Source organism: Dichotomopilus funicola (genome assembly GCF_033296635.1).
Source record: "Dichotomopilus funicola strain CBS 141.50 unplaced genomic scaffold C8A04scaffold_2, whole genome shotgun sequence".
Classification (NCBI taxonomy): Eukaryota; Fungi; Ascomycota; class Sordariomycetes; order Sordariales; family Chaetomiaceae; genus Dichotomopilus; species Dichotomopilus funicola.
Window position 1 is genome coordinate 874,833 of NW_026944023.1, and position 22,695 is coordinate 897,527.

Genomic DNA, 22,695 nt, shown 5'->3' on the forward strand with positions numbered 1-22,695 from the left:
GCTTGCAACAGGGGGAACCACCTGAAGATGCCGTCATCTTGTAGGCTACAGAGAACAGGGAGAGCTCCAACTCAAGACCACTTCACTTAAACACCATTACCACCAAGATGATATCACGACAACCCTACGCCCCAACACCCCACAGCTATGTCCCAAACTCGACGCTTTCAGCCACCATAAACCTCGACGAGGTCTGCCTCCCCCAATTCATCCATCCATACATGCCATGCCCACCGCAAGCTCTCCTTCCTACCTCCCCCAAACCACCGCGCTAACAGGAGAAAAAAACAGGAAGTCAAACTCGCCGACACCCGCGCCGAACGCGATCTCCAAGACTCCCTCGCCGAGATTTTCAGCATCATCGTCACGATCGACGAGCTCGAGAAGGCATTCCTCAAAGATGCCATCCCCGAGGCAGACTACACAGAGATCTGCGAGCGGTCGCTGAAGCAGTACAAGTCGTTGGTTGCCGATGAAACGGTGGCCAAGGCATTTGTGGGGTTGGAGGAGTTTAAGGCTGAGTGGGACGTGCGTGTGTCCCCGTTATTTACCTATTTGCCCGGCTAAAGTCTTGAATTGTTTTGTCGGCGATGCGATGCGATACGATACGATACGATGCTGACAGTCTCGGGGAGATGATATAGCTCGAGGTGCCCCGCGCAACAGAGAGGATACGGGTAGGCATGCCATCGACCGCGGTAACAGCGAGTTCGGGGGCTGCCCTGGCACCGGCCACGGCCGGTACCACTAGCGGAACATTGATCTTGGAGGCGACGCAGGACTTTATTACCTTTTTGGATGCGTTACGGCTTGGGCTACTAGCGAAAGACCAACTTCACCCGCTGCTGACAGATGTGATTCAGTCGGTGAACAAGGTGACGGATCGGGACTTTGACAACCGGGGGAAGATTGTGCAATGGCTCATCACACTCAACCAGATGAAGGCGACGGAGGAGCTGACGGAGGACCAGGCGCGAGAGTTAGAGCTGGATATCAACTCGGCGTATCAGGGGTTTAAAAGAACCCTGTCATGAACAAGGCCGGGGTTTTGTCCCTACCGTGTTTTGGTTTTGCGCGGTGACTTGTTTCCGATTCAGTTCCCCGATGCGCCGTGGGTTAAGTTAAACCAGAAACGTCCAGAAACTGGGGTATACAAACTCCTCCTCGAATATCCTCCTCACCTGCTCCAACACAAACCTCTCCACCTTCCCGACATTCTTCAGGCTCTGCTTCCCACTCTCCCTCTGCCCAATCTCACTCTCCACCCTAATCTCCTGCAACAACCCGCCAAGTTTGGTATTTCCCGGCCCCCCACCAGCCCTGCTGCCGCCGCCTTGCGGCATATGATGCTGCTGCCTCGTCAATGGCCGACCCCGGCTCGGAGGTGGCGAACCCGGCCCGGCTTCGTCCTCCTCTCCGTCGTCATTCCCGACCGCAGCAACCGCATCCTCGGGGCTCAAAAAACAAAAATGCAACCTCTTCCTAATCCGTGCCAGAACGCCGACGCCGTCAAATGTGAGACCCGTGATGCTCAGTCGCACGGGGATGCCAACGAAACTGGGCATGGGGTAATCCAGCAGGATGTCGGCCGTGAGGAGTAGCTTGACGTCGCCGGCGTAGCGGATGCGGAAGACGGCTTGCATGTCGTCGATACGGCGTTCGCGGAGGCGTGGGTTGTTGTCGTCTTCCTTAGCTTGTTGCTGTTGGGGTTGTGATGGGTGCTGGTGGTGGGCATGGTGGTGGTGTGGGTGTGGTTGTTGTTGCTGTTGCGGTTGTTGTTTCGGGAGCAATTGGTCTCGGCTTGCCCTCGCGCTGGTAGCGTTGGGCTCGCTGGCGACGTTGTCATCGTCATCGTCGTCACCAACGGCGGAGCCCATAAGAGCCACCCGGTCACGGGCGGGGGGACGAGATGTACCAGCGGAGGTGGGTGCGAGTGTTGAGACGCTGTGCTTCTCTCGGAGCGAAGGGACGGTGAGGTTGGCGGGTGATGGTGGGCCGAGATTGCCACCGGCTACGCTAAACTCGGCGATGGAGACAGAGCTTTGAGACGGGTTTCTGTTGTGAACTGGCACCGGTTGCGGGCTTATTTCGTGGTTGACGCCTCCCATATTGGGGTAGCCACGGAGGTTTGGTACAGAGACACTGTGGCCGTGGCCGTGGCCTTCAAGCCAATTGGCGGTGTTGAGGTGATGAGCGCTGGCTACGGCCGCGAGGGGGGTCTGCGTCCCAGAAAGGCCGCTTGCCAAGTGGGAGTGGAAATAATGCAGGTTGGACGTCCCTCCCGGAATCCCAGGGGTAGTCACCCCGTTGCGCAAGTTTCCCGCGCCAGGGCCGCTGGGACCCCCAAACATCAAATGCGGTGGGAGATGGCTTGGGCTCCGAGCGCTATTCCCGAATATTTCGGCTTCAGCTCGGCGACGACGCTCACCCGGGGTCGGTGGAGCGCTGCTGGCAGCATCCTCCTCATCGTCCGAGTCGTCGGAAGCGAGGTCGGACTCGACATTATCCTCGTAGAAATCCGGTAATGGATCGGTGATATCCTTGAGTTCGACGTCGGGTGGGATAGCGCCGAACTGGAAATCGAGAACGGTGACGGACTTGATGAAGCGCGGTAACGGCACTGACTGGAATTTGGTGTGGATGAAGTCACGGATGCCGTCGGCCAGCTCTTGGCCATCCGGGCCGCCCGTGACGGTTTCCCAGTTAAGGTCGATCGACATGGGGAAAGTTATCGATCCCACGGGTGAAGTCGTTTTTATGACAACATAAGAATGAAATTCTTAAATTAAAATGTGCAAAGTACGTCGAATAAGTGTCACCGCAATGAAGGTTTTCCTACATGATATGTTAGTATTTAAAATACTCCCATTACTTAGTTAGTTTAGGTCATCTTACCAAGTAAGAGGAAAAGGGCGTTTGGAACTTAGGGTTGTTGATGAATGTTGTCGTCAGTTGAGATTGAGTTAACCCCTCGAAAGGGCATGAACAAGCAACCCTAACCCCGGACTGAAAATAAAGTCCGAGTGAGACCCCACATCAAGCCCACGTCAACTCCACTTGGTGGTGCCAAGCCTATCGATGCTCCCTCGGGTCTCCCAGGCAACGGGCCACGCGAGAAATCAACAGACCCGCAGACGCCATCTCCACAATCCAGGTCCTCACCGGTCGAACCGCGGCTGCAAGTAAACACCACCCCAGGTTTGTTGATTTTGTCACCGCTTGTTGACAGGAGGGGAATTATTTTGTGGAGCGGAGAGGAGTTCCTTCTGAATCATCTCTCTCATTCTCATTTTCTTCCCCAGTTTGTGATTCAACAAAACGAGACACGCACATATTCCGTACACATCCACCTAACACCACGCCATAATGGATCCGCAGTCGCCGCCAAAGAGGATGACGCGCGCGCGGGCTGCGGCAAAGTCGACGAACCGCGTCGTCACGGCCGCTGCCAAGGCCAAAACGGCCCGCACAACAGCCACGACATCGACAACGACAACGACGAGCACAACCAAAAGCACGCGCAAGAGGAAGACCCCGTCGGAGGATGAGGAGGACGACCATGAGATGCCGCCAGCTAAGAAAGTGACTCTCACCGCCGCCACCACCAAGGCCACGCGGGGTCGTGGCCGTCCAAAGAAAGAGACGGTCGCCCCTTCAGCAGCACCGACATCAGTCTCTCAACCTGTCCCGGATGAAACAGCAGCTGCACCAGCCGCACGCGGCCGCGGTCGACCCAAGAAGACAACAGTAGAGCCTGCTGTTGAAGAGCCTGCAAAGACAACGGCGAGGGGAACACGAACCAAGAAGACTGCGACGGAACAGACCACGACGTCCATTGCCCAGGAGGATCCTGTGAAGAAGACGGCTCGTGGCAGGCCGGCTGCTGCGGCAAGGGCAACAACAACAGCATCAACCACTACAGCAGCTACTGCTTCTAAGCCCCTTGCTAAACCTGCGGTTAAAAAGACCGTCAAGTTCGAGGAGCCCGAGAAGGAAAACATCATTCCTGATGATGCCGCAGTCCCAACAGCACGGGGCACGGCCACAAAGGCAACACCTACCACCGCTGCGGGTGGTCTCCGGGGCAAGCCGATTCGGAAAGCCGGCGGTTCAGCGACGGCTCGGGGTGCTCGCGGGACTAAAGCAGCGAACAACACCAGTGACGCGACGGAGAACGGAGAGAAGCCGATGCCGCTGAGCCCTAAGAAGTTGAATCAACTCACGGTCAACCGCGCCGCCGAGTCGGATGACGAGCTCGGTATGGAGGAGAAAGTCCCCGTCCAGCGGTTCAAGAAGCTTCCTATCAAGCCTACCTCGGGCACGCACAAGACATCCGCGAAGTCGCAAGCGACCGTTGCCACCAACAAAGACGAGGATGCGCTGAGCGGCGGTGTTGGCAATATCAGCCGGCCTGAAACGGAGGTTAACCTGATGCTAGCCACACCAGCAAAGCGACTGCCGCCCACGCCGTGGAAGGGTAGCATCAACTCACCTGCCAAACGGGTGGAAGGACTCCTCCTGGGATCTGAAGCACAGAACGAGGGAAAAACCCCCCAGGTCTCGACCAAGGCTGGGCTTCTGCAGTCCCCGGCCAAGCGACAGCCGCTCAACCTGAACCCCGGCGGTGGTCATGATAATGCCCACGGGTTCAACACTTCCCCGGTCAAGCTCTCTTTCCTGTCGTCCCCTGCCAAGCGCCCGCCCATCTCACCCATTAAGCTTCTGCCCAAGCGCATCGAGGAACAAGAAGAGGAGGAGGAAGAGCCGATGAACCGGACTCCTGCGCCAAAGCCTACCCTACTTGCCAGCCCCACGCCGCAGCGCAAGACTCCTGAGCCTGTGGCCGACTCGGAGGATGTGGACGCTGATATTGACGTTGACGGCAACGAGGTGATACCTGACTCGCCGACGAGACCCAGTTTCCAAGGCAGGATGTCAGCTGTCCTGCCCCGGCACGCGGACCCGACCTTGACGCCTCCTGTGGTGCTCACACCGGGGAAGATGGAAGAGCACGAGGACAAGGCTGAGGAAGCGAAGGAGGAGAAAGCGGAGGAGCACGATGAGGCTGAAGAGGTGCAAGTTCCTGGCGAACGGATGGTCCTCGATGATGAACCAGTCGAGGCGCCGGCTGACTTGTCCCTCTCAACCACGCCCCCTTCGTCTCCCCCGAAAATCGCCAACCCCATGTTTGGGCTCCGGGACAAGGATCTGCAGGCGTACGAATCGGAGTCGGAGGACGATTCGCCCGTGAAAAAGCCCCAGCGTACTTCGGCGTTCAGCAACTTGCCGGCAACGCCTTGCCCTGCTTCCGCGAGAAGACTCAGGACCGCGCAATCCGCGAACCGTTCCACGGCCAAAAAGACCAAGAACGAGGAGCCCCTTGGATTCACCCCGCTTGCTCAGCAGCTGAATGCGTGGTCTGCGGGTGAGAGCCCCCTGATGACGCGCAACGGTATGGCTTCTCCGGTAACGCAAGGCTTCCCATTGGCCGAAGTTCCGACGGAGGAGGTCCCCAATGTCGAACGCAACGGGCCCATTACACCGTCGGAGCCAGCGGAAAACAACTTTTTCGAAGACGAAATGGTCGTCCGCCCCGATTCCATGGATGTTGATGTTGACGAAGAAGACGCGGCCACAGAGGTAGCGGATGACGAGCAGGTGGTCCTGGAAGACTTGTCGTTTACCGAGGAAGACATGGAGCTGGCCGCAGAGGCGAACGAGATGTCGCTCATGGAGAAGGACCCAGCCAGCCCCCATGCTGCTGTCCCCAGCCAGGAAGGTGATGACGAGGAAAACGACAACGACAACGACGAGACCATCTCCGAGGCGAGCCAGGAGTATGCCAATGAGAACGCCGTACCCAACGACCCCACGCTTACCACTGCCCACAACAGTAGTCCTCGCCGCAACAGCCGCCGCCTAAGTGTCATTCCTCACTCTCCGGCTGCCGCTAGCCCTAGTGCTGTCGCTGTCGCTGTCGCTCCCACTCCCGCTCCCGCTCCCACTGGGCCTGTCACGCCGCAGCGTGTGCTGCGCAGTCGCGAAGTCCACACCGTGGCCAAAGTGCCGCTCAAGGCCGCCGACAACTCTACCCCGCGAACCCGGCTCGAAACGCGCAGCCACAGTGCCTCGCGCGTCTCTGCTGCGAGGCCCTCGGGTCGGTTGGCGAGGAACTCTACCGTCATTTCGTACTCGCCTACCAAGCGCGGTAGCGATGACGTTCTAGTTCAACAAGTGGATGAGAATGAGGAACTAAAAGAGGAACCCGAGAAGGAGGAGCAGGAGCAGGAGCATGAGGAAACAGTGGTGCTCGCAACAACACCACAGCGCGGCGTATCCATCCCCCCCGTAACACCCCAAAAGACAGCCGAGCTCTGGTCAGCAATGGGCACACCCGCCCGGACGCCACACCGCAACCTCGACTCGGCACTGCTCCGTGGGGCGGTTGTGTTTGTCGATGTCTACACAAGCGAGGGCGAAGATGCCAGCAGCATCTTTGTCGAGCTGCTCACCCAGATGGGCGCGCGGTGTGTACCGACGTGGGAATGGAACCCGTCTTCGGAGTCTGAGTCGGACTCGAGGGTGGAAATCACGCATGTGGTGTTTAAGGATGGGGCGAAGAGGACGCTGGAGCAGGTCCGTGTGAGTGGTGGGGTGGTGCAGTGTGTGGGTGTTAGTTGGGTCTTGGAGTGAGTCCTTTTTTCTTTTCTTCTCTCCTAGTGTTTGTTTGTGTTTGCAGGTGGTAGTTTGCAGATGAGAAAACCCGATGACATATGACTAACCGTATGCTATAGCTGCGAGCGCGACAACGAATGGCTCGACGAAGCCCCCTACTCCATCGACACCTCTCTCGCCCCCCGCAGCAAAAAGTCTCACCGACGCAAGACCATGGAACCGCGCGCCATGGCCAACCAACACAGCGGCGGGCTTGTCCCCTCTCCATCCCCGGGCCGCAAATCCACCGGCGGTTCGCAGACCGCTCCCACCACGCCTACCAACTATAACAAGCGCAACCGTCGCGACAGCTCCCTCTGGGTGCGCTCTCCCGACAAGAGTTTTAACATGGACGACGGTTCTGCATCTGACGATAGTGACGCGGATGGTGACGACGATGACGATGTTGAGAATCGCAACAACCCCCGGAACAACAACAATCAGGTGGACTACACCCAATGGGGCCCTCTCACCCCAGTCCCCAAAACCCCCGCCCCCGAGGCCATCGCCCGCTACGTAGCCAACATCACTCCCGGCTCGGCCACTCCTTCAAGCGTGGGCAGCAGCGTCGATGATGAGAAAGACAACGATGATCGCCGCCGTCGAGAGGAAATGATGCTCCAACGCACATGCCCGCCGCCGAAGCGGACGGCGTTGGTAGAGTCCGGGCCGGTTCCGCTTGCGTTGCCGTTGAATAGGGAGAGAGATGAGAGTGTGATGATGCGGTTGATGGCGGCGAGGAGGAAGAGTTTGCAGTTTGCGCCGAAGATTGGGAGTCCGTTGTCGAAGGCTTGGAAGGCGTGGAATTAAATGGAATTTTTTGTTCGCACGGTGCCTGGACTGAGCCGAACCAGGCGGACATAACAGGACAGTATCAGGAACGAAGTCATTCATTTTCGACTCGGCTGGGCAATGAAGTCGTTTGAGTTTACACATGGGAAGGGGACTGGCGGCGTTATTGGGTTGGCGTTTGACTGGTTGTTGATGTTTATTAGTCGTATGGAAGATTATGGAGTATAGTATGTATTGTATGTTGACAAATGCATCGATCCATATCAGCGTGTCTGTTTCCTGCCTATGTGGGTTTAACGTTACCATACGTTGTTTTGTCGATGTTGATCCTACCTCTCTCTGCATTTTCAACTTCTGCTCTTTTGCTCCGGTCATTTCGGTTGTTTCTTTTTCCTCTGCTTCCTTGTTCGTCCTGTTTCTGATTGGACTGGACACTATTGGATTTCCTCGATAAACACACGTCCTGAGTCCCAGCGTTTGGTTGGTTTTCGGAGTCTACTGCGTCGACACACTAGGTAGTTGTGGGGGTGATACGCCCAGTGCTTTGCGGTTCCCGTGTCTTATGATGCACCTCCCAATTACGCCTATGCATGCAGTATCAGTCTGAAAATTAGCTAATATTGAGCTCCAAGAAACGCCTCGCTATGTGCTATCCCAACAGCCAAGAAGAAACTCCCCATCTACCAGCTAACGCTCTAAAAGCTGGTGGTGTTGCTTTTGATATAGGTATTTATTTATACAATCCCTTCGCTCACACACCCGCAAACGTCGTCCCCACAACATCCGCTCCACAAACAGCAGCTCTCTCCCGCTCATTCAACGCCCGACTCCATAACCTCAGCTCCTCAATCGTCACATTCTTCTTCTCCCTCAACCACCGCAGGTCAAGCTGACTATTATCCCCTTCCCCATCCCCACTCCCACCAGCGCCAATACCCAACAACCCCACCCCTTCCCGACTCTTCTCCTTAGACAACATCCCAAAGCGCAACCCCACCTCCGTGACGGTGACAATAATGCTAATGACAATCAGGATGATGATGATCCACGTGATGTTGCTCATCTTGGAGTCGGCGACACTATCGGCCAGGATGTCGGCGAGGTCCAGGAAGACGCGGCAGCGCTCGTTGAGTACGCGGATGCGCGGGTCGATCTCGAGGTACTCGCGGATGGCGACGTAGAGGGGGTGGAGGGTTGGCTCGGCGTCCCAGAAGAAGTTGGGGACGTCGAGGATGTTTGAGGCTAGGCGAAGGGTGATGTGATGTTAGTAATTTATTGATGCAGCAGGGGGAAGAATTGGCTAGGGAGCTCTCTTACAAAGATTGATCTCGACGCGGCTCTTGAAGAGTTGCCCGAGAATCTTGACAATCTCGGTCCGCGTCATGTCGAGTTGTCCCGTGAGAGCGAGGCGTTTGGGGACATGCTGTGCATCAAGCATTGTTTCCGACATGCGCTCCTCGAAGAAGCAGAGCTTGGTGCTTTGGGCGATGGCGTGGCTGATGGTTAGTTTAACCATGTGATCAGATCGTGGGAGTAGCGTGATCATGTCGTTGAAGACGCGCGGGCGTTTGACGTCGGGGCTGTATTCAAAGTGAAATTGTTCCGTCTCAAAGTCGCTTTCGTCTAATGTTCCTGTGGCGAGCAGAATCCCCGACTCGTTCTCTGCAAAAGTCAAGTCCGCTAGAATATCCTTCTCTTGACGCTCCGTGAAATTCCAAAATACCACCACCCCGTACGAGTAGACAAACATCTCCGCAAAGTTCTTCGCGTCAGGGACCAGCCGGTTGATCGGGCTAGCGGCCACATGCCCAGAATCGCCGTCGCCACCAGCAGCAGCACCCGATGTGGTCTCGAGAGCGTCTGGAGCACTAGTCACTTGTTGGAGAAGCGGAGCATTGCTCGGGCTGTCGCCAAGCCCCTGCATACCGTACGAGTATTCATCCCAAAACCCCTCGTGCTCGTCCCTACGCTCGCTGCGCTCGATTTCCAGATCCAACACCGTTTTCCCGGTTCCCGGCGTTTTCAGAACCGGCCGGCTACGCAACCGGTAACCCTCCGTGCCGGGGAGAAGTGGGAGGTGGTAGACCGCATACAAGCAGTCATCGTACAGCTTCGTCTTCGCCTCGTGCGCCGTCTTCAAAAACTCAGCAGCCGCCTTCATCTTGTAGGTTTGCGCGGTGCAGTACGCAGTCAATCGCGACACCTTCTCTCCACGCTGCGGTTTGGGCAACCGCTCCGCATAGCTTTTCCCGCGAATCCCGCCCCGTTTCTTCAGTACGTCCAGCTCCTCGTCCTTGAGCGGGCGGTTTTCATCTTCACCCCGGAGTATCGACGCCTGCCGTATCAAATCCTCATCTTCGCCATTCTCCGCCTCCTCGTCCGCCGCGTCGGGGGCATCGGGGATCAGCACCAACTTCTCGCTGACTTTGGTCGTTCGAGACGGCACAATCTGCTGGCCGGTGCGAGCAGACGCGAGTGTCGGTAACCCGCCCTGACTCGCGCGACGTAGTGTGATGCCGCGGGTTGGGCGTTGTGCGGGTGGCCCCCTGGGCTGGCCTGAAGGGATGTCGGAGGAGTATTGCAGGACATTGTCGACGGAGATGAGACGGGTGCTTGGTCGCGCGGGCCCGGTGGTGGTTCGTTGTGGTCCTCCTGATCTGGATCGAGGCCGTTCGCGAGAGTCGGTTACCTGGTGAGGTCGTCGCGGTTAAACAATGGCTTCGGAAAGGGTACTGCTGGATTCAACTTACCAAAACCGATGGCCCTCGTTTTGACGAAGCCATTGTGGACCGGTTTGCGACGACAAAGGCAGAGTCTGCCGAGAGTGTTGGGACTCGTAATGCCTGTCCGTAAAGTCGCTAGCAACCAATTCGATTGACGCGGCACACTTTAGTTGAAGAATCTTCTCATAGCGCTGGTTGTGGTGTGCTTGTAAACCCACCGGCGACACGATTGGAAGTCGAATCCACGGCACTGTTGGTTGTTTTCTGGGTCGACCCTTGCGCCCCGTGTTGTCCATATTTTGAGCGCTCCAACGGGCCAAAGCGACGTCATTACACTGCGCCCCACCCAAGCAGCATTAAAAACCGTTGACCCACCCGACCGTTGAACCACATGGCAAGGTACCGAACATGAAATCACACTGCGGTAATAAAGAGAGTCGTTTCATAAGGGTTTGCAAATATATTGCGCTATTCCGGGATTCCGCACAAGGGGCTGCATCTGTGGCCGCAAAAAAAGTTAAAAAAGGGAAAATAATGAAGCAGCGATGCGTATATTCTCAGTGAGCCCACGAACATATTGGGCTTCACTATCCTCTCGGGAAGCCATGTCGCCTGGAGGCTTCCACAAGCCTCCTCCAAAGAGTAAGCGCACTAGAACCCCCTCAGAGACTTATATGGCCGCTTGAAAGCGCCTCCGTTGAATCAAACGAGCCAGTCCCACTGCCGTCTTCTCCCAAAACGCCATTGCCTTCCACCCGTACTGGTATCTCGCATATATTATCGTCCTGATTCCAAACAACCGACCGTTACCCTTCTCCATTCAACCAGACCCCCCATTATCCCCATTATCACCATTATCCATATCTCATAGGCTCATTCTGTTTCGGTCCCCCTTGAGGATATCCGCCCTGCTGCCCATGCCATCCTTGCGGTGGCCCGCCATGTTGTTGTGGCTGCATTGGTACTCCCTGTCCACCTTGGCCGCGGAGATTTTGGACGTCGGGTCGATTCGTGAGCGGTTGCTCAAAGTGGCAGACACGGCATGATACGTCTTCGTAGCCTTTCATCGAAAGCGGAATGACGGGCTGGAACACGCGACACAGGTTACGTTAGCGGTTGTTGGAAGCGCGTTTGCTAGTTCTGGTAATCATGTGATGGGACTTACAATGAAGCAGAATGTGAACCAGGGGTTTGACTTGACGACTGAGGCCGAGTAGTTACCACAGTTGTGGCACCGGCACACCAGGCCGTGGTAGCCTTCGACTTCCTTGCGGAAAGTGTGCTCGCCGCAAGTGAAGACGATACACATGATGGGAAGACGCGCGTTTCCAGTGATGTAGCAGGGGTCGTCGAAAGTACGCTATAAACGTGGTAGGTTGAGGCGCAAATGAATTGGGGGGGCCGAGGCGTCGAGGCGTCGAGGCGTCGTCGTGGGTTTCGAACAGCAGATCCAGGGTAGAAAGGAAGTTCCAGTGCGAGACCCCGACTTTATGAGGGTCACGTTGTGGCAGTGTGCATGGTGGCAGCTCTGTTCTCCTCGCGTGGGAGTTTGCCGCGGGTTTTCGCCAAGACGGCAGGCAACGTCACTGAGCTCTGAAGCCAATGCAGATTGGATGGGTTCTCTGCAGGGTCTCTTGGCTCCAAACAAAGCGGCAAGAGAGCACGGAACAAACACTTGACCAACTCCTCCGTCTCCTGTGGCTTACTCTGGGTTCATGGTTTCTGCAGAAGTTTGGGCACCAGCCCGACCTTCTGCTCTGCCGTCGTTTCATTCCTCCTTCCATCATAACGGGCAACCTCTCAAAAGGAGTTGAAATGGGTGATAACGAACTCGTCCAGACTCGGGCCATTGATTCTCCACTTTTGCTAGCGCCTGCAGGGGGCACGCCGCACGATAGTGGAACTCCAAGCCGCTCTCGAGCCCCACTGACTCTTTGAATTCTCGAAAAGCTTCAATCAAAGCATCAACGTGAACGCAGAACACGCTCCAGAAGTACCAACCGCCCCAATTCGAAGTCCGGGCTTTGTGGGCATATCATCGAAGCAAAACTTTTGTTTTGGGACTTTCAGAACCGTCGTACACCCACCAAGGATGCTCTACGATCTTAACATCGCCTGGTCACCAGGCACACCCGCCGCCGATCTCGAAAGCACCCTCAAATTCGCGAAAAACCTAGGCTACGATGTCGTCGCCCTCAATCACAATATCTCAGGGCCCATACCCACACAACCGTCGCTAATAACAAATCCAATCCCCCAACTTGGGGCCCCTCACCCTTCCTATCCAGGCGGTGGACAATCACCACCAAAAACAACAACAACAACAACAACAACAACAACATCACCAACAAACACAATCACGACAACAACTGCCTCCCTCCCCACAATCCTCCGCCGCGCAACCCTCACCATCACCGACCCAGCCACAACCAACTACCGCCTCGCCGACTACACACGTGCCTACGACATCCTCGCTCTCCGTCCAACCTCCGACAAGTCCTTCTCCTGGGCCTGCCTCTCCACCACCGAGCCCCCCGCGCTCATATCTTTGGACCTATCCTCCCACCTCGGCTGGCACATACACCATCGCACTGCGATGGCCGCCGTGCAGCGGGGCGTGCGGTTTGAGATATGTTATGCCCAGGCGTTGGGGGGCGGGTATGGTGGTGGGAGTGGGGCTGGGAGTGGAGGGGTAGACGCGACGAGGCAGAGGGTGAATTTCATTGGGAATGTGCAGTCGTTGATCCGGGCGACAAAGGGGCGCGGGGTGATTATCAGCAGCGAGGCTCGTGGGGCCTTGGGACTGAGGGGGCCGGCGGATGTGGTGAATTTGATGGCGGTTTGGGGGTTAGGACCGGAGAAAGGGTTTGCGGCGCTTGGTGAAGGGGCGAGGGCGGTGGTGGTGAATGAGGGGATTAAGAGGCGGGGGTTTAGGGGAGTTGTGGATATTGTGAAGCCTGCTGAGGGGGGCGAGGAGGGGAAGAGGAAACAGGAGGGCGAGGGAGGTGCAGACGGTGGGGATGGTAAAGTTGGGAAGAAGCAGAAGCAACAGCAAAAGCAGCAGCAGAAACAACAGAACCAAAACCAGCAAGGGCAGAAGCGGAAGGATGGTGAAGGTGGAGGTGGTGGTGCTCAACAAGGAGAGATGAGTAAGAGACAGGCTAAAAAGATTAGAAAGGAAGGCTCTCAGGCAAAACAATGACCGGCCTAGCTGCAGATTCTATGAGATTTTATGGGACTACTATGTTGGGCCACTAGTTAGCATTATGATACCCCGATAGACGTGACTGGGAGCATGAGGACTGCAATATAAAGGTCAAAAAGGTGGACGTGTGTTCCTATCCATCTGCAAATTGCTTTTTTTGGAACGCGGCGGATACTCCGTACAGATCACGCCAAAGGAAAAGGCGGCATAACCTACGCTATATACATTAAACTCAACATAGAAAATAATGCCGCTCCTCTTCCCAGCTCTCCTTCCCCTTCCCCTTATTCAAAAAATGTACAACAAAAAGCTTATCGCCACGCAGTAGTGTCTAGCTATGTCCAGCCATAGAACCTTACGAAGAAAAGGGGTATGTATGATGTCTCATCCACTACCTATCCATCCCGGAGGTACCACCCTCCCACCTAAGCCGTCGGAATAGCAGTCTGCTTCGCCAAATTCCCCAAATTCAACTGACTCGACAGCGTCAACCCAGACACATCAATCGACGGCGGACCAACACCCGCACCATTCGCGACACCAGGCGTCGTCCCCGCAGTAGTCAACGCCGTCCCCGCGGCCGTAGCTACCGCCGTCACTGCCGTCGCTGCAGTCGCTGCAGTATCCACAATAACCGCAGCCTCCGAAAGGGGAATCACACCGGCACTACCGCCAAAAGCACCAACCGGGTTCGAAATCGGAGTCGCGATGGGAGCGCTGCCTATGTCTGTCGGGATCACGGCCAGGGTCTCGCCCGTCGAGGTAGAAGTGGACAAGCCGGGGAGCGCGGCGAGCGATGTGCTGCTAGCGGCCGCCGCACCTCCGGAACTGTCGGATATGGGTGCGCCGACAATGGGGGCAGCCGCTGACGAAGGAAGGGGAGAGAGGCCGGTGGATGAGGTAGCGCCGCCGCCACCTGCTGCTGCGTTGGAGACGCTGCTTGAGAGTGGGGAGAGACCCGACTGGTTGGCGCCGTTGCCGCCAGATTGGCTGGTTGGGAGCGCTTGGAGGGCTGAGCTCGTTGCTACTAGGGCGCCGGAAGATGCAGCATCCGCCGGCGGAGGAGGAGGAGGTGGTGGTGGTGGGGGCGATGCTCCTTGAGAGGAGGCGGCCGCTTGCCCGCCGGCGCTGGTGGTGATTTTAGCGTTCTCGGGAACTGAAATCACCGTGACGCCGATTCCGCCATGGGCAACGTTCGACGCTCCCCCGCCGCCTGAATTATCTGCCCCGTTGACGGCGATTATGGATGGCGTTCCAGCGGCGGAACCTCCTCCACCCGCTGCAGCTCCTTGGGCCTGGGATGGGCAAACCGTGACGGTGGACGCCGGGGCTGTCACGGTCACGGTCATAGTGGTTCCGTTTACAGCAGCCGCAGCGACTTCACCACCGCCGCCCCCGACAGTGATGGTTTGGAGGACGGTCTCAGTCACCGTCTGGCCGCCCACGCCGAGGCGGCTCATCATGCTCACGATGCCATTGGCGATATTCCCAGTGGTCGCGGGGGCTTGAGCTTCTTGAAGCCGATCGTATGCGGCGGCCTACGTGATTGTGAGCAAGTGTCCACGAGAGCTTTCCATGGGATTGTGTCCTTACCTGACTCAGTGACGCCAAGCCCAGAATAATTACTATGGATCGGACATGCGCCCTCATCCTGTGCCTGGAGCGCTGTGACTTGGACGTTTTCCGGTGCCGTCTTGATGTTCTTCAATGTACTCCGAAAGGTAGTCGTCAAGGGCTGGTCGTAATCGGAGAAATTCGACCGTGCCCGTCAAGAAGAAGCTAGTATATGCTGTGGTTGGGAGGTTCACTCGACATATACTGGTGATATCTCGTCTGTTGTCGTCGTCGATGATTGATGGAAGTGATAGTGGAACAAAAGGCTCAAGGAGAGTTGGTAACAGGCGTCGGAAGTTGTTTTCTCAACCAGTATAATCTTTTTTGGGTGGCGAACTTGGTGACCGGCCAAGTAGAAGTAAGAAAAGGCCAGCACTGCTGTGTTTGTAGAAAGGGCCTGAGAGTATCGTAGTGGCGATAGCCTCTTGGGCGAAGAAGTGAAAGGTGCACGACTCAAAAAAACTAAAAGAATGTGTGTAGTTGAGGCAAAACTGGACGCAAGAACGAACGAAATCACATCAAACGAGAAGAGGAGGCAAATAGGGAGAAAGGAAACCCCGGAAAGAAACAATGAGTTAGAAAAGTCGACGGGGGTTGTTTCGGACGGGCCATATCCCCGCCACCATCGCCATCTCGTCCCATGAAGGGGGCATCTGGACTGCCCCTAAGGGGGAACTTTTGGCGCCCGCGACGACGTTACACCCCACGGAGACCCTGTCTGAGAGGTAGTCTCAAGCTGGTCTCGAGAAGTGGGTTACGGGCTGATGAGGCTCAATGCTCGGCAGTCTAGATTCCTGCCGGCACTTTGGACGCAGGTCCCCGCATGGCGGGCAATGGGGAAGGGCGTTGTGGCCGGCCTGGGTCTCCCACGCCGCAGAGGGGCATGAGACGGTCCCCAAACGGCTCGTGTCAGAAGTCGGCCCAAGCGAAACAGGCCTTTGTGTGAGCGGCGCAGGGGACCCTTGGCTGCAACAAAAGCCACCGCGATTCTCGACGACACCCCAATTGACAAAAAAGACGACCTGATGAAGCAAGGTGAAGCTTCATGAGCGAGCCATGTCGACAAGATCAAGAGGTCGAGTAGACTAATGTCACCCCATGTTGCAATGAATACGAGTTTGTTCGTCGCACCGTTGACTAAAGCGTTTGAGTCATCCTCAAAGCCCCCGTCTCAAGGGCGCATCAGCGAAAATAGGATATCTCAACTGGTCGCAAAGGCGAGTCATAGTGTACGAGAAACAAACTAAACACGCTTGTCTCCCTGTGTCATGGCAGAGGTGAGAAAAAGAGGTTGAAAGGTCAGAGAACTGGCGAGAGTTTTGTCGCCCAATCGGATTGTTCCATTTGAAGCGTAACGGTTCCCCAGATGAGACCCACGACCACGACCTCCACGGCCTGGGCCTGGACCATGACCGGCCGACTTTGTCACTTTAGGACAAGATTTTCTTTCATAAATTTTGTTGTTGCTCATGAATGTTAAAAAGTCTTCTCAATGACTCAATTGAAGACTCATTAAGTTGCCAATCCTCTCAAGTTCGACATTCGGACACTGAGTCCTAGAGAGCGATTGAAAACTGCAACTCGGTACCTTATCTCCGGCTATCTTCTCACTCATCACAATCTCGACGGCAATGCCCATCATCAATCGATATATTAGGGAAACCATGAATGGGTAAAACTCCAATAGCTCAATGTGTTAAACATACTAACGTGCAGGAAAATAAACAACATCTACAACCTGAAGTAGTAAAGCCAACCTGAAAATCCCGGGAAGGGGGCATTGCGTTGATGCTGCCCTCCACCACCCACCTTTTTTGTTGATTACACCCGTTAACTCGCGAGCATTCTTCAAGTCGGCCATGGACGGCCAGACAGTTCACTCCTCGGCGCTCAATCCTGTGTGAATCAGCGAACTCGGTTGGTCGAGTGATTCCTGGTTTGCCCCATAGAAGGCATTCCCCGAGTCCTCCGAGTGCGTTTCCGAACCTTCGGGGATCGGTACCATGGCGGACTTGGTCCTATACAACGGTGTCAGTCCCACATCGTCATTCCTTCTGATACGAAACGGAAAGCGGTACACACCATAGGTGGATGGCCGACTTCCAATCTAACCCCTCAATACATCCCCCCTTGACCGAAACAACATTTTTATTCTATTTCCGAACGTTAGTACGAGCCTGGTAAAACCTCACAGGTTCACTGTCACCTACTGGGATGGTATGAAGCAGACGAGTCCCGCATTGTTTGCAGAAGTAACTGTAGGTAACAGCACGATTAGAGTCTTCGACCTCCGAAACCATCCTCAGCCGGGTACCTTACCAGAATAGAGTGTCGCCGGAAGCAGTGGCCCGTCTGTGGTGGTAAGTCCCCTCTGAACTCAGTTTTGAGAGTAGTGAACTGGGGGTTTGTCCTTCTTTGACTCACTTGTAGCAGCTGAGCATCTCAGTCTCTGGCAGCTGGAAACGAGGAAATATGGCCGACGCCCCAAAAGCCGATCCTGTTTGGCGCTTGCAGTCGCTGCAGTGACAGATGTAGAGCGCTAGGGGCTGCTGACCGGGCGTCTTGAAGCTGATCGCTCCGCATTGACAACTGGCGTCCATGTTGGGGATGTATTTTTTACCCGAGTTGCTGGTGTCGTTAATTATTATTACATAGGCTGTTGCATTGAGCCTGCGGGGTGGGGCGATCGTGGGTTGTGAGGCTTCAAAAGTTCAGGTTCCTTCTAGTCCCAAAAGCGCCGACTGTTAGAGACCGAGGTGACTTGGAATTGGCACCGGGCTTCATGAGAAATAGGAGCGCACCTTTTGGGTGGTGCTGTGTCCAAAAAGGGTGCTCAAGCCAGCTTGACGTCAGGCAAGGCTGAGCGAGCAGCAAATGGGGGGAACGTAAAGTTTGGCGCGTGTGGTTCGCAGGGCTAGGACACTCAGAGTGTGCCCAACAAATTGACGAAACAAGTTCCTGAGGCCAATGTTGTCTGAAGTAGGAGAAACTGCCCAGCCTGTCGGTTGCCTGAAAGATATACCTGTATTCCTTGTCCTATGACTATCCCATCGAGTGACATCGAGTGCCGTGAGTCACTTCCGGCCTGAGGTTGCTAGGCTCCTAGGGCATTGGGCGACTGAGCGAGCGAGTTCAGGACACGCGTTGTCACATGATCACCCGTCACTCAAATTTGCAAAGCGTCTTCGGAGGAGGATGGATTTCGTGTTTTCCTCGGTTCTGCAAATGTAACGCGCCCAGAGCTGGCCTTTGAGGGGGTCGATGTGTCCTTTGGGCAGGTGTTGCGCTGTGATTGCGGGGAAAGCTTTCAGCACCCCACTTGCTCAGATAACGATCGAGGAAATGGCCACCCCAACCCCATGGGTCGGCCAAGGCATTGGCCAGATTCTGAGCTCGCCAACCAGTCAAGTCCAACATTTCTACCCGTTTCTGTTTTTGATTTTGGCCGAGGGACCGAGAAGCGGAGCTCCGGCCCGGCGACTCGATGTGCTCCGATCCGATGCTGGCCCGATGTATCGCTTAGCTCCGGCTCCGGCATCTGAAGCTATCGCCGAGCGGACATAGACAGAGATCATTACCTTTTCTGGGGAATGCTACGTGTACATTGAAATGCTGCGCCAGACGGGAGATTTTGGGTGCAATGGTACGGTATTAAGCAATTGTACATTTGTGGTACATGATTCTATAACCTGGGTATAGCAACCGGCTCATGCAAAGCAAAGATGAAAATATCAGACAGCCAACAAAAAGAAAAACCCATTAATTTCAAAGAGAGAGTTTTTCGGCGCTCACGCCGCAATTGAGTACCCCTGACTCCGAGGGGTAGGTTCCGTGTCGTCCAAACACACCGTTTCTAGTTTCCTTGCGAGTGTGACGATCTGGGCGTCTATCCCTCGCCAAAACACATCCGCCGCCCAGATAACAAGCGGCCCTAACAGCCACAGACCAAAGAGCCAGCTCAACGTGATCTGTATCGTGGTGTCATCCCCGATGAGTCCTTTGATACCCATCGCGGGTAAGGCTGGTTTGTATTCTGGCGCCCCAGGCTCTCCCCACTCCGGAATTGGGGGATGCCCGATCAATCGCTCCTTAAAAAGGCCCTCCACCGGGCCATGGCAAATGTATACGGCGTAGCTGATGCGCCCGCAGTACTGCGCAAACGGGCCCTCAAAGAACTCCCGTAAGAAATCCAGATCTCCCACGGCCCACACCGTGGCCACGGCGGAGAGACTGAACCAGAACTTCTGTGGCGCCAGCTTATCCATCCTTGCAAACGGGAATGGTGTTTGTTCGTGAAAGAATGAGATCCCAGGCGTTTTGTCGGCTTCGTGGTTGGGCCAGCCGGCGACAAAGAGCCCAAGCACAACGAGAAAGATCTGGAAGCTCTTGAGTGCCCAATTTGGCCCCTGCGACTCTTCGTCCCCTTCCCACTCCTTCGCTTTTGATGCCCGCAAGACGTGCACCTCAGCCAGAAACAACCCCGCCAAAAACTCAAATCCGGCCCACTTCCCACAGCTCAGGCAGTACATCATTAGGCCAAACACTGTCGCCATCCGTATTGGCAGTTTGGCCCTCGACAGCATTAACAGCACCACGAACAGCAGCATGGAGTGGGCAAATTCGATCGGAATGGTCCACAAATGGATGTCATACGCTGGCCGCAAATCCCGGTCCCACGCCCACGGCCAAGTGATCTGGTGAAACAGTGCGTTCTTCCACTTGATAAACTCCTCCACAAATGTGTCCATGACGGGGGTCAGGTACCCCATTTGGCGTAGGCACATGATAATAAATGTCGATGCGACGCAAGGGCCGAACAGGCGGAACGGTCGACGGAAAGCGGACGAGGCGAGCGCAGCGAGGGCTTTGTCTGGTTCACGAGCGTGTAGACAGCGGACGGGTTTATAGGATAGCGCGAATCCGGAAATGACGAAGAAAATATGAACCATCGGACGCCCGGAGAAGATAACGCGAAGGAATGGTAGCTGGATCCACGAGTCGGCAGACCAAGTTAAACCGTGCCATTCCTCCGGGTCCGGCTCGAGGCCATACGGTGGTATGAGAGCGCGAAAGTTATTCTCGGTATAGTGGCAGAAGAAGACAAGAATGGCGGCCACGCCGCGTAGGCCGTCGAGATACGAGGTGGGATGTAACCGCCATGTCGGGCGGTGATCGGGGAAGAAGGCATCAGAGACGAAACTAGGGAGGAGTGGGCGGAGATAACGCATCCATGGTGATCGTGAGCGAACGAAGTTGTGGATGGAGGAACTTGACGTCCCGCGCCGATGGCTCGGGCCTGTCATGGTGGGTGGTTTGGTTGTTGAAGTTGGCTCGGCTGGCAGAAGCACGAGCCGGGTATGATGGTGAGGTGCAGCTTAGGACATTGGCGGCAATTCTCTATAATTTCAGTTAGAAGCGCCGGACGAACAAAAAGTTTTGGGTAGGCAAAAGAGACAAGGCTGCTTTGGAAAGCAGGCCAACATGACGTCTGAGACCCTGCGCCGCGCGGCACTTCTACTCGCTTGGGATCGTTCCCAACGGCGGAAGAGGCGGGGGATGGGGGGCCAACGGCACTTACCAACTGCTGATGCACCAAGCCGCAATGCCGTGTCAGTGAAACAATAGTGGAAGAGCGACACGAATCGCTGGAAAGGGAAGATAAGACCAAAAGAACGACGGATTCAAAGTTCGGCTGAAACGAGCGGCTTGGAGGTGTGACAAACAACCTGAAAAGGGGAGACTTGACGGTGGACGACCTCGTTGAAAGAGTCCACAAGACGGAACACACCGCGCCGTCGAAACAGCGGGTAACCGGTTTTCGGCCGGGAACAATCAAGGAGCACAAGCGTCCATTACATACGTAATGTGGAGAGGATCTTCAGAGCTCGTCGCGTCGGTTTCCCCCTCCAGTCGTATGTCAACGGCAACTCCATCGGAGAATTGGCAGATGACCAACTGGGAAAATGGTGGGTGGATTTCTGGTTTGATTCCCCCTTGGGCCTCGAATCAGGGGTCTCAGGGTTTAGTGGGTGCGTGGGTCAGGGATTACATCCCGAGGTGCAGCACGTGGGGAAAAGCCCCACTGGTTGCAGGTTGGAGGGGCATCTGAAACCGAGCCGGCGAGCCATCTCGATTTCATTAATCGAACGTTGGTGGATCACTGGCTGTTTTCTTATAGTGTACATAGTACAGGCGCCGAAGCGTAAAAGGCAGCCTGGGGTGCTGGGGTAAGCTTACTATGTAGATGGACAAGAAAAGTATGCATCTTGGGCTTCAGCATACTGATATGTAGAAGGTGCCCGTGAGGGCGCAATGTTGCGCAGTGGCCGCTCCGAATCCCCCGGCCCTTGGTCATACCACATGCGCAGCTATCAATAGGTACCTAAGCTAGAGCTCGGGAAACCCAGTCGGGCAGCTTCGGAACTCTCGTCTTTCAAATGGGCGGCTTTGCCTCGGAAGAATGTGATTCCTCGCTACTCGACTGACAAAGAAGAAACGTAGCTGAATGATGAATTCGGTCACGACTCAAGTTGAACAGTTGGTCCATGAGCAACACACGTCCAACGTGTTACAACAGCTTATGTATCAAAATGACGTTGTGCTCAGGACCCGACCCCACACTCGTCGGTCTCATCAGATCGACCTCTTCCATCTCCCGAGACAGAGGCCCGGGCCGAGTCGAAAGGACGTAATTCGCTGGCTTGCGCGACAACATCCGCCAATAGGTCGAAGTTAATCGACGCTCCTGAGAACTGTTTGTAACCTGAAAAAACTTCGCGTTGTTAGAAGCTGTTGTTGGAGTGTAGCAGCTCTGCAACTTGTTAACGTTACGGGAACAGCTCGACAAGTCAATGATGTGCAGTCTGGAAGCAGACATGGTGTGGGGCAGGCGAGTCGGGAGTTGATCGGTATTTCTGCTTCCCCAGAATGGCCGCATTCTTTGACACAGCCACAGCCAAGAGCAGCTGGCCCCAGAAAAGAACGCGGCCTCCTGCAAGCAGAAATGAATTCAACAGCAGTCTCATTTGCAGTCGACGGATATACGAAACCGTGCATATAGTGTAACACTCCGGTTATTTGATCAATGAACTCAATCTCACGCTCGTGCATGAGGTTCGGCTCCAAACGAGACTGCTTACTCGAGTCACACACAGCAATTGAGGCGAAACCTCCTCCCGTCTCGTTGGGACCGTTCTTGCGGCTAAGTCATTCTAACCAAATGCAGGCTATAAACTATATTTATACCCATTGCCGATCCAAATCACACTCTTGAGCAACTTGTCGTGGTGCCATTTCCGCGATGCATTGGGCAATCGTGGATTCAATATCAATTTCATACTTGCCCACTATGTATGTGTATGCGAACTCATTTGGTCCCGCACACTTCCCGTCCGTCTCAGTTGCGAATCGATGGTTCGCCCTGGTGTTGGTTGGCCGCGCAAAGGGTTCTTAATGAATGCCCATAAGAGTCGGCTTAAAATTGATCAGTCTGGGCACAAGCGAAAGAGATCTTTGATCGGGCGATAAGCTTACCTTGAAACCATCATTACCCCCAAGCCGAGAAGTCCTAGTCGGTTTTCAAGATCATGCCTGGCAATGGCACTGGCAATGCCTAAAGTAAACCATATTGCCTCTACCTCGCTCGCT

General features: G+C 55.3%; 9 protein-coding genes across 9 annotated transcripts; 3 read left to right on the top strand and 6 right to left on the bottom strand.

Moving 5' to 3' along the window:
* Positions 1–107: 107 nt before the first annotated feature.
* Positions 108–1,034, top strand: C8A04DRAFT_33925 (vacuolar protein sorting-associated; the record flags this gene model as incomplete). Its single annotated transcript, XM_062782655.1, has 3 exons — positions 108–191; positions 292–528; positions 645–1,034. The coding sequence occupies 3 exons, from the start codon at positions 108–110 to the stop codon at positions 1,032–1,034; spliced, it is 711 nt and encodes a 236-aa protein (XP_062641200.1).
* An 87-nt stretch (positions 1,035–1,121) lies between these two features.
* On the bottom strand, positions 1,122–2,720 carry C8A04DRAFT_8709 (uncharacterized protein; the record flags this gene model as incomplete). The annotated part of the gene is made up of 3 exons (XM_062785214.1): positions 1,122–1,333; positions 1,394–1,721; positions 1,839–2,720. 3 exons carry the CDS (start codon positions 2,718–2,720, stop codon positions 1,122–1,124), a joined length of 1,422 nt encoding a protein of 473 aa, XP_062641201.1.
* A 646-nt stretch (positions 2,721–3,366) lies between these two features.
* C8A04DRAFT_8718 (uncharacterized protein) lies at positions 3,367–7,524 on the top strand (the record flags this gene model as incomplete). The annotated part of the gene is made up of 3 exons (XM_062785217.1): positions 3,367–6,234; positions 6,328–6,689; positions 6,795–7,524. The coding sequence occupies 3 exons, from the start codon at positions 3,367–3,369 to the stop codon at positions 7,522–7,524; spliced, it is 3,960 nt and encodes a 1,319-aa protein (XP_062641202.1).
* Positions 7,525–8,257: 733 nt separating this feature from the next.
* On the bottom strand, positions 8,258–10,289 carry C8A04DRAFT_8741 (uncharacterized protein; the record flags this gene model as incomplete). The annotated part of the gene is made up of 3 exons (XM_062785226.1): positions 8,258–8,748; positions 8,824–10,195; positions 10,257–10,289. 3 exons carry the CDS (start codon positions 10,287–10,289, stop codon positions 8,258–8,260), a joined length of 1,896 nt encoding a protein of 631 aa, XP_062641203.1.
* Positions 10,290–11,094: 805 nt separating this feature from the next.
* Positions 11,095–11,538, bottom strand: C8A04DRAFT_24388 (rhodopsin family; the record flags this gene model as incomplete). The annotated part of the gene is made up of 2 exons (XM_062779125.1): positions 11,095–11,289; positions 11,395–11,538. 2 exons carry the CDS (start codon positions 11,536–11,538, stop codon positions 11,095–11,097), a joined length of 339 nt encoding a protein of 112 aa, XP_062641204.1.
* Positions 11,539–12,321: 783 nt separating this feature from the next.
* Positions 12,322–13,431, top strand: C8A04DRAFT_8831 (RNase P subunit p30-domain-containing protein; the record flags this gene model as incomplete). The annotated part of the gene is made up of 1 exon (XM_062785257.1): positions 12,322–13,431. One exon carries the CDS (start codon positions 12,322–12,324, stop codon positions 13,429–13,431), a length of 1,110 nt encoding a protein of 369 aa, XP_062641205.1.
* Positions 13,432–13,859: 428 nt separating this feature from the next.
* Positions 13,860–15,084, bottom strand: C8A04DRAFT_24390 (uncharacterized protein; the record flags this gene model as incomplete). The annotated part of the gene is made up of 2 exons (XM_062779126.1): positions 13,860–14,972; positions 15,028–15,084. The coding sequence occupies 2 exons, from the start codon at positions 15,082–15,084 to the stop codon at positions 13,860–13,862; spliced, it is 1,170 nt and encodes a 389-aa protein (XP_062641206.1).
* A 1,840-nt stretch (positions 15,085–16,924) lies between these two features.
* Positions 16,925–17,648, bottom strand: C8A04DRAFT_33930 (centromere protein V; the record flags this gene model as incomplete). The annotated part of the gene is made up of 5 exons (XM_062782656.1): positions 16,925–17,066; positions 17,131–17,201; positions 17,259–17,304; positions 17,368–17,400; positions 17,473–17,648. 5 exons carry the CDS (start codon positions 17,646–17,648, stop codon positions 16,925–16,927), a joined length of 468 nt encoding a protein of 155 aa, XP_062641207.1.
* A 1,188-nt stretch (positions 17,649–18,836) lies between these two features.
* C8A04DRAFT_24392 (acyltransferase 3) lies at positions 18,837–20,351 on the bottom strand (the record flags this gene model as incomplete). The annotated part of the gene is made up of 1 exon (XM_062779127.1): positions 18,837–20,351. One exon carries the CDS (start codon positions 20,349–20,351, stop codon positions 18,837–18,839), a length of 1,515 nt encoding a protein of 504 aa, XP_062641208.1.
* Positions 20,352–22,695: the final 2,344 nt, after the last annotated feature.